Genomic DNA, 15,635 nt, shown 5'->3' on the forward strand with positions numbered 1-15,635 from the left:
TTTAGATATTGGCTAATGAGTTACTCCGTCACAATGGCGACCGATATCCCGTCCACCAAAATACAATTCCCATAGGATATAAGGGGATTTAGATTTCGCCAAACAGGATATCTGTCACCTTTGTGACGGAGTAACTCGTCCGCCAAGATTTTAATCAGGCCCTTAAAATTTTTGCTGTTCAAGACCTTCTGGGCTGTTTGTTGTTAAAACTGATATTAATACTTCAATGACATAAAAAAAACAGACTGACGAATGTTCAGTATTAAATATTTAATCATATATGATTTTATTTACAGAAGAGAACAGTATAAGAGAAGAGATAAGACAGTCTACATAGAAAAGATCCTTGTTTAGTTCATCATTTTCCTCCCTCCCACCAGAACTCCCAGCTCTCCCAGTGAAAAAGTCTGAACATTAGCTGCAAGAATAGGTGTGGTAACAGAGTGTAAGGGGCACTGGATCACATTGACTCAACATATAAAACAGTGCAACTATTCATGGGTCCATATGGGGGTCTCCATCCGCTCACAGCATGTACAGAATATGCAGTGAGGTTTTTACTGATCCAAGGTCCACAACAGAGACACCCCAGGATGTACAGATGTACAGAAGCCACAGTGGGCTGACCAAGCAAGGTCCGCACGGGCGTCCCCACCCACTTATATGTACAGCTGCTAGAGAGGGGTCCCACCCACCACTAACACATACAAAAACCATCACAGTCAGGTCCTCTCTCTCCCGTGGCACATACAGAAGAAAAAGGGGAGCCCTCAACTACCACTAGGGCATAAAGAAGCCACAAAAGAGTCCCGGCCCACCACTAACACATACAAAAAATACAGCTGGGTCCTCACTCACCCGTTGCATGTACAGAAGCCACAGAGAAGTCAGGACCTACCACTACCCTTTACAGAAGCAGCAGGCGGGTCCTCGCCCACCTGAAGCACGTACAGAAAACAAGGTGGAGCCCTTAGCCACCACTAGCATATACAGAAGCCACAAAGGAGTCCCCACCCACCACTAGCACATACAGAAGCCACTGCAGGATCCTCATCCAACTGTAGCATGAACATAAGGCATAGAGGGGATCCCATCAATCACTACCCCTTACAGAAGTCACAGATGGGTCCTTGCCCACCTGAAGCATACAGAAGCCACTGTGTGGTCCTCATCCAACCGTAGCATGACCAAAAGCCATTGGGGGGTCCTCACCCTACCACAGCATGAACAGAAGCCACAGAGGGGAACACACCAACCATCACCCCTTACAGAAGCCACAGTGAGGTCTTCACCAACCCCTACCATGTACAAAAGCCACAGAGGAGTCAGCACCTACTAGTAGCACTTACAGAGGATCCTCAACCAACTGTAACACATACAGAAGCAATAGTGGGGTCCATCCCCACCACTAGCGCTTCCAGAAGCCACAGTCAGGTCCTCATACACCACTATCATCTACAAAAGCATAATGGGCTCCCCATCTGCCGATACACAGGCATTACATACTAAGAGCGTGTAAGGCATCTATAGAGGCAAACGTTTGTCTCCGTCCCCGCGTGAAGCATAGACGTCTTTCTGAGGTGGAGCCGCCTGACATCCTGTGAGTGGAAACCATTGACCATGCGGAGACCACAGTAAGGCTGCAGATGATTACCCACTTTTCCTTTCTCTCCTTCACCCAATGGGGCACACATATTAGGCCCAGTGAAATTAATCCATATAACCTGCCCCAATATATACGGCACAGGTGGGTATTAGCCGGACCAAATGGTGCATCTACCTTTCACCACAAATGGAGATGTGGGGCCATGTACTAAACAAAGAAGAAAACATCCCACCATACTCCTAGAAGAAGCAAGTAGCAGCACTATCACAGCCCATTGGGGGAAACCTCCTTCCCCCTTCAGAATAACCTCCAGATCTACAGAGGGTAAGATCATTTGAGCCACTGTGCCTAATACATCCCACGGGCTGCTCCAGGGAGCAGGGCTCATGCAGCCGATGGGCACTGTTGCATAAGCAACAAGCTGGTACCTAGGAAGTCTTCTGCTTTGATACAGAGCATGACAGGGCAGATTGAGCCTAGAGGGGCACCCCGCGTACCTCGATGCAATGAAAAATGAGGCACCAAACTACAGCGGGAGAGGAACCACCTACAGTCTCCTCCTGTGGAGCAAATTGATTGTTTCCATCAGAGGGGAATCTAGAAACCTCGAAACCTAGATGGAGCATCCAGGGCGTCATGCTTGACCTACACAAGAACCTATATGCCCTCATCCATCTGGAGCCTCAGTGGTACATGCTGACGTACAGGGTATAACATTCTCCCCCTTGTGGAGCTTGGGAGAAAATACTGAGTAAGAAGAGTGAAGGCCATTGGATGCTGCCTGCATTAGGGCACACACTAAGCCTACAGAGGAGTCATCCACCTGCCTTCTTCACTTTGAACCTGGAAGACGGGACCTCCAAAGATTTAGACGGAATGTACGTAGCCTTTGGTAGAAGCACCATGGGGCAGGCGTGTGCCGAGAGGTGAGTGTGGGATGACAACGTACAGAGCCTCCATTAAAGAGAGTGTGCTGGACCAGTGGCGTAACACAACATGAGGGGGCCCCCCTGCAAAGTACATGGAGGGGGCCCCCTGTTCCCACCCCGAATTCAGTCAGGAGCTCTAAGCCTGCCCGTGCACAGTGCCAGCCAGTCCTAAGTGTGTGACTGTGTGCTGCTGAGGGAGCCCCCTAGGACTTGGGGGGAGGGGGGCAAATGGGGCTACTGTTACACCACTGTGCTGGACCCAGAATGGGGGGAACTTCTGAAACTGCAATGAACCGCCAGCAACCATTTTTCCTCATGTACAGTTGGCCTCAGGAGTGATAGGGTCAGAGGCAGGGCACTAACTCCTCATTATACAGCTGGAGCCTAAGCAGAAACACCCCACAATTTATTTTGATCAAGTAAAGTGGCTTAAGGTGTCCCCACCTATAGAAAATCGGTCTTTTGACCTAGTGTAGTCGTGATTATTCTAGGGGCACTTTGAGAAGAGCATAGAACCCTGTGCAAGTACAACTGATCTCACAGTCAGAGCTCTGCACATGTACAGCTGATCTCAGAGTCAGAGCCCTGCACATGTAAAACTGATCTCACAATCAGAGCCCTGCACATGTACAGCTGATCTCACAGTCAGAGCCCTGCACATGTACAACTGATCTCACAGTCAGGGACATGCACATGTACAACTGATCTCACAGTCAAAGCCCTGCACATGTACAGCTAATCTCACAGTCAGAGTCCTGCACATGTACAACTGATCTCCTAGTCAGAGCTGTGTACATGTACAGTTGATCTCACAGTCAAAGCCCTGCACATGTACAGCTGATCTCATAGTCAGGGCCCTGCACATGTACAACTGATCTTCAAGTCAGAGCCCTGAATTTGTAAAAGTGATCTCACAATCACAGCCCTGCACATGTACAACTGATCTCACAGTTAAGAGCCCTGCACATGTACAACTGATCTCACAGCCAGAGCCCTGCACATGTACAACTGATCTCACAGCCAGAGCCCTGCACATGTACAGCTGATCTCATAGTCAACGTCCTGCACAAGTACAAATTATCTCAAAGTCAGAGCCCTGCATGTGTAAAAGTGATCTCACAATCAAAGCCCTGCACATTTATAACTGATCTCACAGTCGGAGCCCTTCACATGTACAACTGATCTCACAGTCAGAGTCCTGCACATGTAGAGCTAATCTCACAGTCAGAGCCCTGCAGATGTACAGAGGATCACTAAGTCAGAGCCTGGCACATGTGATCTACTAGTCAGAGCCTGGCACATGTACAACTGATCTTCTAGTCAGAGCCCTGCACATGTACAACTGATCTCACAGTCGGAGCCCGGCACACGTACAACTGAACTCACATTCAGAGCTGTGCACATGTACAACTGATCTCACAGTCAGAGCCATGCACATGTACAACTGATCTCACAGTCAGAGCCATGCACATTTACAGCTGATCTCACAGTCAGAGCCCTGCAGATGTACAGCTGATCTCACAGTCAGGTCATAAAGAGCACAGAGCTGTGTAAATGTACAGATTGGAATGTGTTTCTGCAACGGGGCTCATAGTAAGGGTACTTTATGAGTACAAAGCCCTGCAACTGTAAAAAGAGGGGAGGGTCACAGTAAGGGCATGAATAGTACAGAGCCCAGGAACTGTAGAAGGGGTCCACGGTACGGGCATGAAGAGTACAGAGCCCAGGACCTGTAGAAGGGGGCTCACAGTACAGGCATGAAGAGTACGGAGCCCATGACCTGTAGAAGGGGGCTCACAGTAAGGGTATGAAGAGTACAGAGCCCAGGGCCTGTAGAAGGGGGCTCACAGTAGGGGCATGAAGAGTACAGAGCCCAGGACCTGTAGAAGGGGGCTCACAATACGGGCATGACGAGTACAGAGCCCAGGACCTGTAGAAGGGGGCTCATGTTACGGGCATGAAGAGTACAGAGCCCAGGACGTTTAGAAGGGGGCTCACAGTACGGGCATGAAGAGTACAGAGCCCAGGAACTGTAGAAGGGGGCTCATGTTACGGGCATGAAGAGTACAGAGCCCAGGACGTGTAGAAGGGGGCTCACAGTACGGGCATGAAGAGTACAGAGCCCAGGAACTGTAGAAGGGGGCTCATAGTACGGGCATGAAGAGTACAGAGCCCAGGACCTGTAGAAGGGGGCTCACAGTACTGGCATGAAGAGTACAGAGCCCAGGACCTGTAGAAGGGGGCTCCCAGTAGGGGCATGAAGAGTACAGAGCCCAGGACCTGTAGAAGGGGGCTCACAGTACGTGTATGACGAGTACAGAGCCCAGGACCTGTAGAAGGGGGCTCATGGTACGGGCATGAAAGTACAGAGCCCAGGACCTGTAGAAGGGGGCTCATGGTACGGGCATGAAGAGTACAGAGCCCAGGACCTGTAGAAGGGGGCTCACGGTACGGGTATGAAGAGCACAGATCTGTGTATTCCTACACAGGGGCACAGAACCGTGTATTCCTGTATGAAGAGCACAGGGCCTGTACTTACAAGGGAGTGCACTGTAAGGCAACCAAGCTCATCACAACTAAAACTCTACAACTGGTCTTGTCACAAGTGCATGAATGAGGTGCAAGGCCCTATATTTTTTTTCAGACCTCTCTCAAGAGTGGGATCTGCTGGACGCACAACAGGAAGCACTGTTCGCAGCTGTTGAGTCCTCCTTGCAGTCCCTGGAGTGTGTCCAAACCACAGACTCCCTGAACAGGGATAACATTGTGGAGTGTGTCCTGGGCATAGATCTATGCTCATCCTCGAAGCAATAGTAAACATGCAGTCACAATACCCTGTGCGTATCAACACGCCCCTTTGCGGCAGTTTATACCTGACATGTTGCCAGTTGTCTGCTGAACTTCTTTCCTCAGCAGTAACTGCTGAGATTTACATTTTCTCAGGGTGCCCTACAGCCCTAGGGAGAAGCCTTTCCCACAACCACTGCTCCGTGTAACATAATGGAGTGTTGCACCAGTAAGCAAGCCCAAGAAGCGGAGATCGTTAAAGGAGTCTGGATGTGTCAAATAAGGTGTTGTGCGCTGGGAGGGAAAGGTCCCTGCACTCTGGCCATGAGAGACAAACGCCAAGAAGTGTGGAAGAATGGTGTGCTTGCATGAACAATGCAGAGGAGAAGTGGAGAGGAAACGCTGGGTGGGGATCCAGGGAGGAATGTATGATGGCTGGTGGAGAGGAAATATTATGGAGTCTCCCCTCAATGGAAGTGCTGGAGATGAGGTCCTATGGGCTCCGGAGCAATGCTGCAGACAACACATGGGGGTGAACAGCGTTGCAACGGGACAGTGATGGATCTTGATGGCTTCAGAAGAGGAAATGCCAGGCAATGGGTATGTGGGATATGAAATGTTTTGAATAGGTTCCTTAGGGAAAGGAGAATAGGTATTTAATAAAGGATCATGAGGCTTCAGGGAAAGAAAATGGGGTTTAGGGGGTGCAGCACTGGAAGAATTCTGGGCAGTGAGCCCCAATAAAAGAAATGTTCTGCAGAAGGGGCAGAGGTCAGGAGGATAATACTGGAGAAAAAGGGCTTCTGCAGATGAAATGTTAGAAAGGATGCCTTAGAGAAATGCTGGGCAATAGTCCGCTGGGTATCAAATATTATACCTGGTTCTCCCAGATAGGCAGAGGCTTGTAGGAGGGACGTAATGCTGAATAATGAAGGCTCTTGGAGAGAGAATGGTGGGAAATGTGCCCCTGGGAGGCCTGCTCAGTCATCTAGTCCCACAGGAAAAAATATTGGGGAACTGAACCGTCCAGGTGATGAGTCCCTGACAATGGAAGTACATGTTGGGGAGGAAATGCTGGGTTCTGAGGAGCCATGGGGAGGGAATGTCAGGGAGGAGGCCCTGAGATTTAACAGTGGGTTCTCAGATATCCTCCGGAGGAAACACTTGGGAGATGGAACTGGGAGTAGAAAAATTGAGCGACTGTGAGGGAATGTAGGATAGAGGCACCACTGAAGGGAGTGCAAATACATGAGAGTGTTCGAGCAGAAGACACATGGGGAAGCCTGGTAAGGAGAGCTAATGAAGACAGAATTGTGGATACATGTACACCGGACACGCCCCACGTGCTCCTCCTCCTCTCACCAATTCTGAGATGCTTTTGGAAGCAGCTATTACTTTAGAGAGCAGCACCGATAAAACAAAATAAATATTTTTTGTTCCTGTAATCACTATGAGATGTACCTAGAAAAATAAAAACCATACAATTAAGAACTCTGCTGATACAAATGGTCCCTTGCAGAAGATATGCATAAGTGGTATGGGTAGGAGGAGGGTGCAGCGGATGGAATGACCACGCTGGACCCTCAGCGCAGCCGAGCCTGGGATATCATACATGAGCAGTGCCAAAGAAGGCAGGATGGTGCAACTGGTAGGTCTTCTATCCCTGGTTTCACCAGCTCAGACTCAGTCAGATTCAATCAACACTCATCCCAACAGCAGTGGTAGATGAGATCCAAGGTGGATTTTGTGCTTTAATGTCCCTTGTGCACGTTGGGGAGCATGGGGTGTGACGAAGCAGCGCATCCGTGGGCTTGTGCAGCTGGTAAGACCTCAGAACCACTACCAGGAATAAACACTGTGGAACTCTGCGCAGCTAAGAGCGGTCTCACCACACGTCTGGTGCCACCTTCAATGAGACAGATTGAGGGTGGTCTTTCCCCTTCACGCGCCCACCTCTCGCTCTGCCACGTTGACCTTGCCATCGAGCGGGAGGCCAGTTGTCCTCTCCAGTCGACGTGGCTTTTTGATCGTGGGGGGTTGGGGCTCAGTCAGCAGAATCTCACGGATGCGCTCAATGCAAACTGCTGTGGCTTCACGGGTCTCCCGAGAGAGTTGTGAGAGACTAAGGAATCCATGGGGCAAGTCCTCTACCACTTGCAACGTGACCACTTGACCAAGGCCACGCAGTCGCTTGGCAAACATCACTGAGTCGTCCAGCATGGGGTCCAAAGCGCAGGCCTGTAGTGGAAAAGAGGCAGTGTGAGAGGCAGACAACAAACACGACGTACTGTGAGAGCAAAAGAGTAACAAAGTGGGTGACAGAAAGTTTAATGGAGCGAGAAGCTGCCTTCAGAGACAATGACAATATTCATAAATTCCTCTTAAGTCTCCCTTTACAGACCTCACACTGCCTACATGTCTATAAAGCACCAATACTATCCAGAAGGTGCCAATTATGTTTGATCAGTTTCATAACCTCATCTTTAAGGGAAATGGATGCTGCACATTACAGGCCATTACTCCATTCTTCGGTGTGAATGATCAGAGCTCTTCACAAAATGTGCTTGGGACCTCCTTTTCCTCAATTTAGTATTGATGATCCCACATTCTTAAAATGCTCTTCTCCCTGTGCAGATGCAGGTAGAAAAGCTGCAGTTCTTTACAGCTAATGGAAGTTCATGAAGACTTCAAAGCTCTCTTGGGGGACCTAACTATGGGATTGCAGATCTATTCAGCTCTACTCTAGAGCCCTTCTTTAGGCATATATATTTATTTCTAGATCCATTTGTGGAACTAGAAAGATTGCATTTGTAGAAGACATTCTTGGTAATCAATACTGTGAAAAATATGGAATTTGTCTGAAAGAAACAAACAAGTTACTTACCTCCGGTAAAGCTCTTTCTGGTGGGTCCTGCAGATCCCTCAACTTTAGAATGTCCCACAGGTGCCAGACGTGAGCCAGCATTGTTCGCAGCAGTGCTACTGCGCGCCACTAGGTGGCAGCGTGCTGCTACGTGTTGGCCTACTTCAACCCAATTCAGTGATGGAGAGGGCTTCTAGATAACTCCCACCACTGTGCGTCGGTGTCACTTTACTGTTTGAATTTTTACAAGCCCTTAGACGTGAAGCAAAAAACAACAGTCAGGGCCAGTGTGCAGATCTCTAATTTGGGACCTTTTTAAAAAGAGACCGCTCCACAGAACGAGGAGGGTAGTGATGAATCAGCAGTTAGAGTATCCACCAATAAGGAGTGTTACCAAAGGCAGGTAACTTGTTTTTAAGATGGAAACTTCTAACTGCTGATGCGTCACCTTCGAAATAAATACCAAAGCAGTACTTCCCAAGGGAAAGGGTCTGAGGAATGAGCTGAAAACAAAAACGTCCTGCAGTACCCAACAGGTGTGTGCACAGATGTCTGTTGTCGCAGCTTGACATACGTCAAGAGCAGTCACATGTCACGCAGAGGTAGCGGCCTTGCTCCTGTAGACGTGAGCCTCAGCTCTTCAGGAGGCCGCTTGTTGGGCGATGGGAAGGACATCTTAATGCAGAAGACTGTCCTCCCCAGAGTCCTTTTCCGTCTTTCATTTCTCTGCCCCAGAGAACAGCAAAAAGCTGATCATCCATGGTCTTTGGTACGATGAATATAGAAGCCTTTGGGATCTAGCTGATAGAGCCTCTCATCTTCTTTCGAGGTGTGAAGCAGAGCGAGGAATGTTGAGAGGGTGATGGGTTGCCCAACCTGAAAAAGTATCACAACTTTTAGGCAGAAAGCCTATCGAGGTCATCAACACCAGTTTGTGTGAAAAAAGGTGGAGTAGGGTGAGTGCACCGAGAGAGCCTGAAGCTCACTCACGGGATGAGCTAAACTGATCATAATCAGAAAGTTTTGAGTGAGAAGCAGCTGTGCATTGGTTGGAAGAGGGTGCACATGAGAAGTGTGAGGACCACATTGAGAACGCACTGTGGCATCACAAACTCTTCGCGCAGGAGCCTGTGTGACAAACCGTAGATGAATTTCATCACAAGAGGTGATTGAAACAAAGAGGGTTAGTCTGGAAAAAGGAAAACGGTTGAAAGGGCAGACAAATAACCTTTAATAGTGCCCACAGCAAGGCGAAGACAAAACTAAAACTAAAACATCTGACGGTTTGGCTTGTTAGGGGTCTGTGTAGAGGACCCTGCACCAGGTGACAAGTGTGTCCTAGTGCCCTGTGCAGATGGAGTTTTAGAGGGACCACCTCATAGAACATTGATAGGGGTCCCCTCTGGTTCAGATGAAGACCCAATGACTAGCCCCCGAGGTAAACCATGGGCATAACATCTAGATCCCATGATGCTGGAGCACTAACCAGCGCCATGTATCCTCAAAGTACATTTTGTACCATTTTTAATATTGCCAGGGAAACCCATAAATAAAATATCTGAGTGGTTCTTTTACCTAGGTAATTTTATTTTATTTCTACCCCTGGGGCTTTTGGTCTAACGTTACCTCTGTGAATATCGAAAAGTAGTAAAGTTAGATTTTTGGTGTAAGTTAGACTTTTGGCCTAACTTTACCTTCATGAATCAGGCCCTTGATCTCTAACAATATCAAGAGCTCCCTCGTTGAGAGGATGTACAATCCTTCTGGATCATCCATGGTGACTGATGCCACAAATAATCTGCAAGAGCCCCTAATAACCCCTACAGGGAGGACCCTTGCATGGTAATCATACTCATGTAGGGTTTGTACCCTACTGACCCTTATAACAGGATGCCTGGACCACCAACCTCCCAGGACATCTGGGTTGCCAGGCACTGGTCTGTGGTGCCACCTGCCTGTTTTCCGGTGGTTAAAAGCAAGGCTTAGCCCAGGAGCATATAACTGTGTCACGTCAGGCCTTCATTAAATGGAAGGGTTCAGGTGAGAAGAAACTGGCCCAGGATACAAAACATCAGTAAGGACATTTTTCTCGACTTCAACAAAAGGCAACGGTAGGTCTCCAAGGTCAGCTGCTCATCTAAACATTATGGCAAGTCCAGGGAGGAAAATCAAGCCTGTGTACGGGAAAGTATCAAGCCCACTTGCCTAGTGTAAGTCCATATAGAGACTATCATTACTGTAATGTGGGGGCAAATGATCCCCATCAGCACAACTGTCATCAGAAGCCAACACAAAAAAGTGATGGAGCCTCTGAGGACATCTCTGTGACAAAGACAGTGTTTTGTCTGAACCAGATCGTACGAGCATCAGGGGTGCTGGGGTGGAGTCAATGTGTGACCCTGGGCAGTTCGAGACTAGTTCGACTCCCCTGTCAGGCACTGGAGATGGGAGGAGATTGACCTCTGGCACCAGTGACGTTGGGATTGGTGTTGGTGAAGAAGGGATTGGCACAGGTGTTGGAGTCAGAACGGAACTCTAAGCAGGATCCAGAGACTTGGACAACACTGAGGATGGATTCTCTGGTAGTAATCCAACTGGAGGCCCTTGCGCATCCCTGGGGCCCAAAGGCACACCAGAGGGAGCCAAACATATGCGGCATGGCTTCTTTAAAGACCTTGACCTGCTGAGTCGTTACCAATGGCCTGGAAAACTTGGGGCGCATTGGTACTAGCTGCGGAATCAGCTCCTCGAGTAAGAATCATGAGAGAGAGATCCATTGGCTTTCTGACACCCTCAAGAATTCTCTTTAGACAGAGAGTCGTGTCATGTGGTAGAGTTACAATTTAGCTTATGCTGCTTCTTCAACTTGAACTTACTGGATCACAATGGCTGCAAAGAAGACCTGTCCTTGGAGCAGTCTTGAGAGCGGGAACAGGTGTGTTTCCTTGACTCTGAGAGACAGATTGTCTTATGTGAGATCCGTGACGTCTTTCAATGTTCGATCATGAACAGCTTCGGTTCATGGTGGTGGTTAGCCTTGGGGTGCATGAAGGCACGTCCTTAGCACAATTTGGAGTCATTCTCTGAGCCCAAACACCTAAGCAATGTGCAGGTATGTTCACTGATGAACACTGTTCTCTCGCACACAAGAAAAACAAAGTTTTGAAGAAGTCAATACCCGTGGAAAAAATAAGCAGAGCTCCAGATTCACGCTTGAAGACATGGAAAGAAAGAAAATGACATTAACGTGTGCAGCTGGCACATGTATGCAGCTGTGCTCCATCACTTCTGCACTGGAACGAGGCCAATGTAAAGCTGCTTGGCGCCACCTGGTGGTGCGCCGTAGCACTGATCTGAAAACCTCTGGATTCAATGTGGTGCTGGGGCGCAGTCTGGAGGTAAGGAATCTGCAGTTAGAGGTATCCATCAGAAATATACTGGAGACACCATTTGAGTAGTTAGCAAGGTTAAGGAGACTTCAAGAACAAGTTACTTACCTTCAGTAACGCTCTTTCTGACGCTTTATCTAGCTGCAGATTCCTCAACTTCTGAATATTCCCCAGGCATCAGACCCGATCTGGAAAATTTTCAGTAGTACCTCTGCGTGCCTGAAGTTGGCGCCGGGCAGCTTCCCACTGAAACTGTTCCGCTCCGGAAATCATGAGCATGGCCTTTATAAGGGCCATTCCTCCGCAAGGACGTCACTTGCTTTTGAGACACTCTGCGCCCTTGAGAAGACGCAGAGCCCGGAAAGCAAATTGGTAGAGAGTATGCAGATTCCTAGAGCTGGGATCTTATTGATGGACAGAGTCCAGTCACAGAACGAGGAAAGGGGAAGGTTCTATGAGGAAGTTGCGGCTAGATTGAATATCTCCCAGAAAAAGCATAACTGAAGGTAAGTAGGTTCCCCTGAAGGATACTTCTAGCTGCAGATTCCACACCTTTTGAGCAGATACCAAAGCAATACCTATTCGGAGGTGTGTCTGTGAATATACTGCGAAAACAAAATGACCCCCCCTGCAAACCTTACTGTCCAGACAGCAGTGCTTTGTGAGCATATGAAGGAAAGCCCACGTAGCCACCTGGCAAATGTCTAGGACAAGGATGAAGCCCGCCAGCGCAGTGGTAGAAGCTTTGGCCCTGGTTGAAGGGATACACAGTTCTTCCGGAGCCGGATTTTTGGCCAATGTGTATCAGATCTTAACGCAGATCTCGATCTAGTGGGAGATGGCTCTTATCTGCACTCTTGCCTTTTTTCTCTCCAGAGATGGAGTCTCTCCACCTCCTTAGATGTGTGAGGCTGAGCATACAATGCTGGAAGGGTGATGGTTTGACAGACGTGCAACAGCGTCACAGTGTTTGGCACATTGAACCAGTTTGTCTGGGAGTAAGGAAATGTATGGTGGAGTGAGGCAAGGAGCCAGAAGCTCACTCAAACGCCGAGGTAAGGTGATGAGGAACACATTTTTGATAGTACGGAGTTGTAAGGGGCAACTGAGCTGTGAAGCCGCTTGAAATGAGTGCACATCAGGTACGTCAAAACCCTAATCTCTGTGTGGTGCAATGTCTTAAAGCATATGAAACTGCCACCTGTGACGTTTGACCTGAACCAATCGGGCAACTTCTTATTGCTTTACAGAAACCTTTTAAGCCAGTTTCTTCTGCCACTTTGGCAAGATGGATACGATGGTTGCTTGCAGAGGCAGGTATTGATATTTCAGTTTTTGGGGCTCACTCAGCAAGAGGAGCTATGGCCTCAAAACCCTTTTTGTTAGGATCTAGTTTGAATGAGATCATGAAGGCAGCAGATTGGTCTTCTGATTCTACGTTTAAATCATTTTATTATAAACCAATTGTGGATATAGCATCAGTGGTGGTTGCACAGCTTTGAACAAGCATAATCAAGCCTCCGGTCCTGACATAGAATCAAAAAATTTCTAGCTTTCGCGTCAAGAATTTTCAATTCTATTAAGGACACGGAGGCGAAGATTATCCCACCCAAAGGAGATGTGTTTCGACGTAGTAAGGTATAAGTACTACTGTTAAAGTTTTACAAAGTTAAAATGTATGTATATCCCCACCCATTATGACATTCAGATTGATAGTTCTTTTGGGGAGTAGTTTTTACGGTTTTTCCTTTCTTCCTAGGGAATGATCAGAAGCAATCTTGAAGCTCACCGGTTTGTCTGCTGGGAGTCTTTTTGCTTTGGAATCTTCAGTTGCAGTTGTGGTTCAGGATATTCTAAGTATCCGGATGGTCTGTTCGGTCTCCTGTTTGGATGCTTATACTAGACTGTTTTTCCTCAAGTTCCAGGTTGAGACTTTGTTTATTTTGTTGCAAAGAAAGAGGACGAATGTTCAGGACTTGGAGTTATATAGCCCATTCTCTATGGTTGGTCACGTGACCTTAGTTATGGGAAATGTAGTTTTCTGTATTAAATGTTTTTTATTGGCTGCTGTGAAAAATAAATGCATAGAAAGAGAAAAAAAAAACCAAAAAAAAAACCAGAGAAGGGAGAAGGGGAAGACATACGTAGTAGTAGCCATTTCAAAAGCTGCATCAAAATTGGTGACTTAAACATTGAGCACTGATCTGGCAACTGCGAGAAGGCCGAAAGGGCCAAAAGATAACCCTTAACTGTGCCCTAAGCAAGGCCTTGCCAGGCCAGAGACAGAACAAATAACAGAACGTCAGATAACTTGGCCTGAAGGGGCTCAATCTGGTATGTGATGCACCAAAATACAAATTTGTCCCAATGACAAGCATACACAGTTTTTGTTGAGGAACACCTGGCTGTCAAGATAATATCAACCACCTTTGGAGGAAGGTGTTCAGCTGTCGCCACTCAATCTCCAAGCATGGAGTTGGAGAGTATGAAGGCCTAGGTGCACAACCCTACCCTGCTGCTAAAACAGCAGATACTTTTAGAGAGGCATCCTGACCAGAGGATAGATGCTCAAGTCCAGAAAATCTGGAAATCACACTCTCTGTGTACTATCAGGAGCCACAAGGATGACTTGGGCCCGGTCTGTCCTGATCTTCACCAGAACATGGGGCAGGAGTGATATCGGCAGAAAAGCATACAGGAGTCCTGAGTTCCACTTGAGGCAGAATGCATCTCAGAGCGAGAGAAGCATTGGAAACCCCAATGCGCAGAAGTGCTAACATTGCGCATTCTCTGCAGTGGTGAAAATATTGAACCGTGGTTTTCCCCATTCGCGGAAGAGACCTTGAATGACCTCCGGGTGTAACTGCCAACCGTGATCTGCAAGGCATCGATGACTGAGCTCGTCTGCCTTGCCGTTCAGGGATCCTGCCAGATGGTTCGCCACCAGGAAAGTTCCTTGGTGGTCCAGCCATTTGTAGAGAGCTGTGCCTCATTAAATGGAAGAAGTGGCTCAGATGATGTTTGCTCCGGTTGTAGGATTTGACAATATTTGTTTTGACCACCAAGGTGGGGAGCCGGAGGTCAAGTACTTCAGCCGCCCTACGCATAGGCAGAGCCCTCCATGACTGGTTCAGCTGGAGGAAAAAGACTTGTCTCTGGGTAGGTATCAGGACCACTAGCCTCTTGTAAGTCCTCGTACCAACTTTCATTCTGCTTGGGCTGAGCTAACTCATAATCCAGGTCGTAGTCATTATCTGAATGAGTCCCAAAAGGGAATGCAGAGAATGCTGTCGACCTTGTGGTAACCCGAGTGGGGAATGTGGTGCTTCGGGTTGATTTCGGTGTGATGTTGATCAAGGTCGGACTGGCGTCGACTATCATAGAGACCAATAGGGGCTGCCTCCTCAGGCGGCAAAGTTGGCATCGATGTGCCAGGAGCTGGCGTGAGTCAGGGCGCCAGAAGGGTAGTCAGAAGAAGAGTCAGAAGCAAGACAGGCACGGAGGACACCGCTGACACTAGAGGCAAACTGTAGGAAACTGGCTCTTTATACACTTTGCAAACAGTCCAGACAAACCCCAGAGGTATTACAGAGGCACAAAAGACATCCCAACTGCTCTCTTTTGGGGTAGTCCGGTCGAGCAGTTAGGCATATCAGAGGGTAGAACTAAGCATGTAAGGCATTAACTCATACAGTGACACACAAACTCAATAAAGAAATCCGACACCAATTTCTAAAAATAACACATACTTGTAAATATATTTATATACTAGGTTCACCGGAATGAGGTGAGAACTTTTTGAGATACAGGTTTTTAGAGTTTTTAAAAGTTGACAGTGCAATATCTGGGTGCGGTAACATTATCCATGGAGAGAAAACAAGTACAGCATTTGGAAACTTCACATCTTACGGGACTGTTCTCCAGGACTTAAGGTGAGTATGGGGCAGGGTCCCTGCCACAGCAACTGGTCACTTCGGGAGATTCAGAGGCATCCGAGTGCAGAGGTGTGTTACGGCATCCGCAGTCCCATTCACTTCTATGAGAAACGGTCCAGTCAGGAA

General features: G+C 48.0%; 1 protein-coding gene across 1 annotated transcript in view; it reads right to left on the reverse strand.

Moving 5' to 3' along the window:
- Window positions 1-255: 255 nt before the first annotated feature.
- The window catches only part of LIPE (lipase E, hormone sensitive type), a 237,512-nt gene continuing 222,132 nt past the window's right edge, over window positions 256-15,635 (reverse strand). Inside the window, exon 11 of the mRNA XM_069201407.1 lies at window positions 256-7,560. Within this exon, the coding sequence (XP_069057508.1) occupies window positions 7,264-7,560 (297 nt within the window). The 3' untranslated portion in view covers window positions 256-7,263. The remainder of the gene's footprint in view (window positions 7,561-15,635) is intronic.

The sequence above is a fragment of the Pleurodeles waltl genome, chromosome 7 (genome assembly GCF_031143425.1).
Source record: "Pleurodeles waltl isolate 20211129_DDA chromosome 7, aPleWal1.hap1.20221129, whole genome shotgun sequence".
In the NCBI taxonomy this organism is placed as follows: Eukaryota; Metazoa; Chordata; class Amphibia; order Caudata; family Salamandridae; genus Pleurodeles; species Pleurodeles waltl.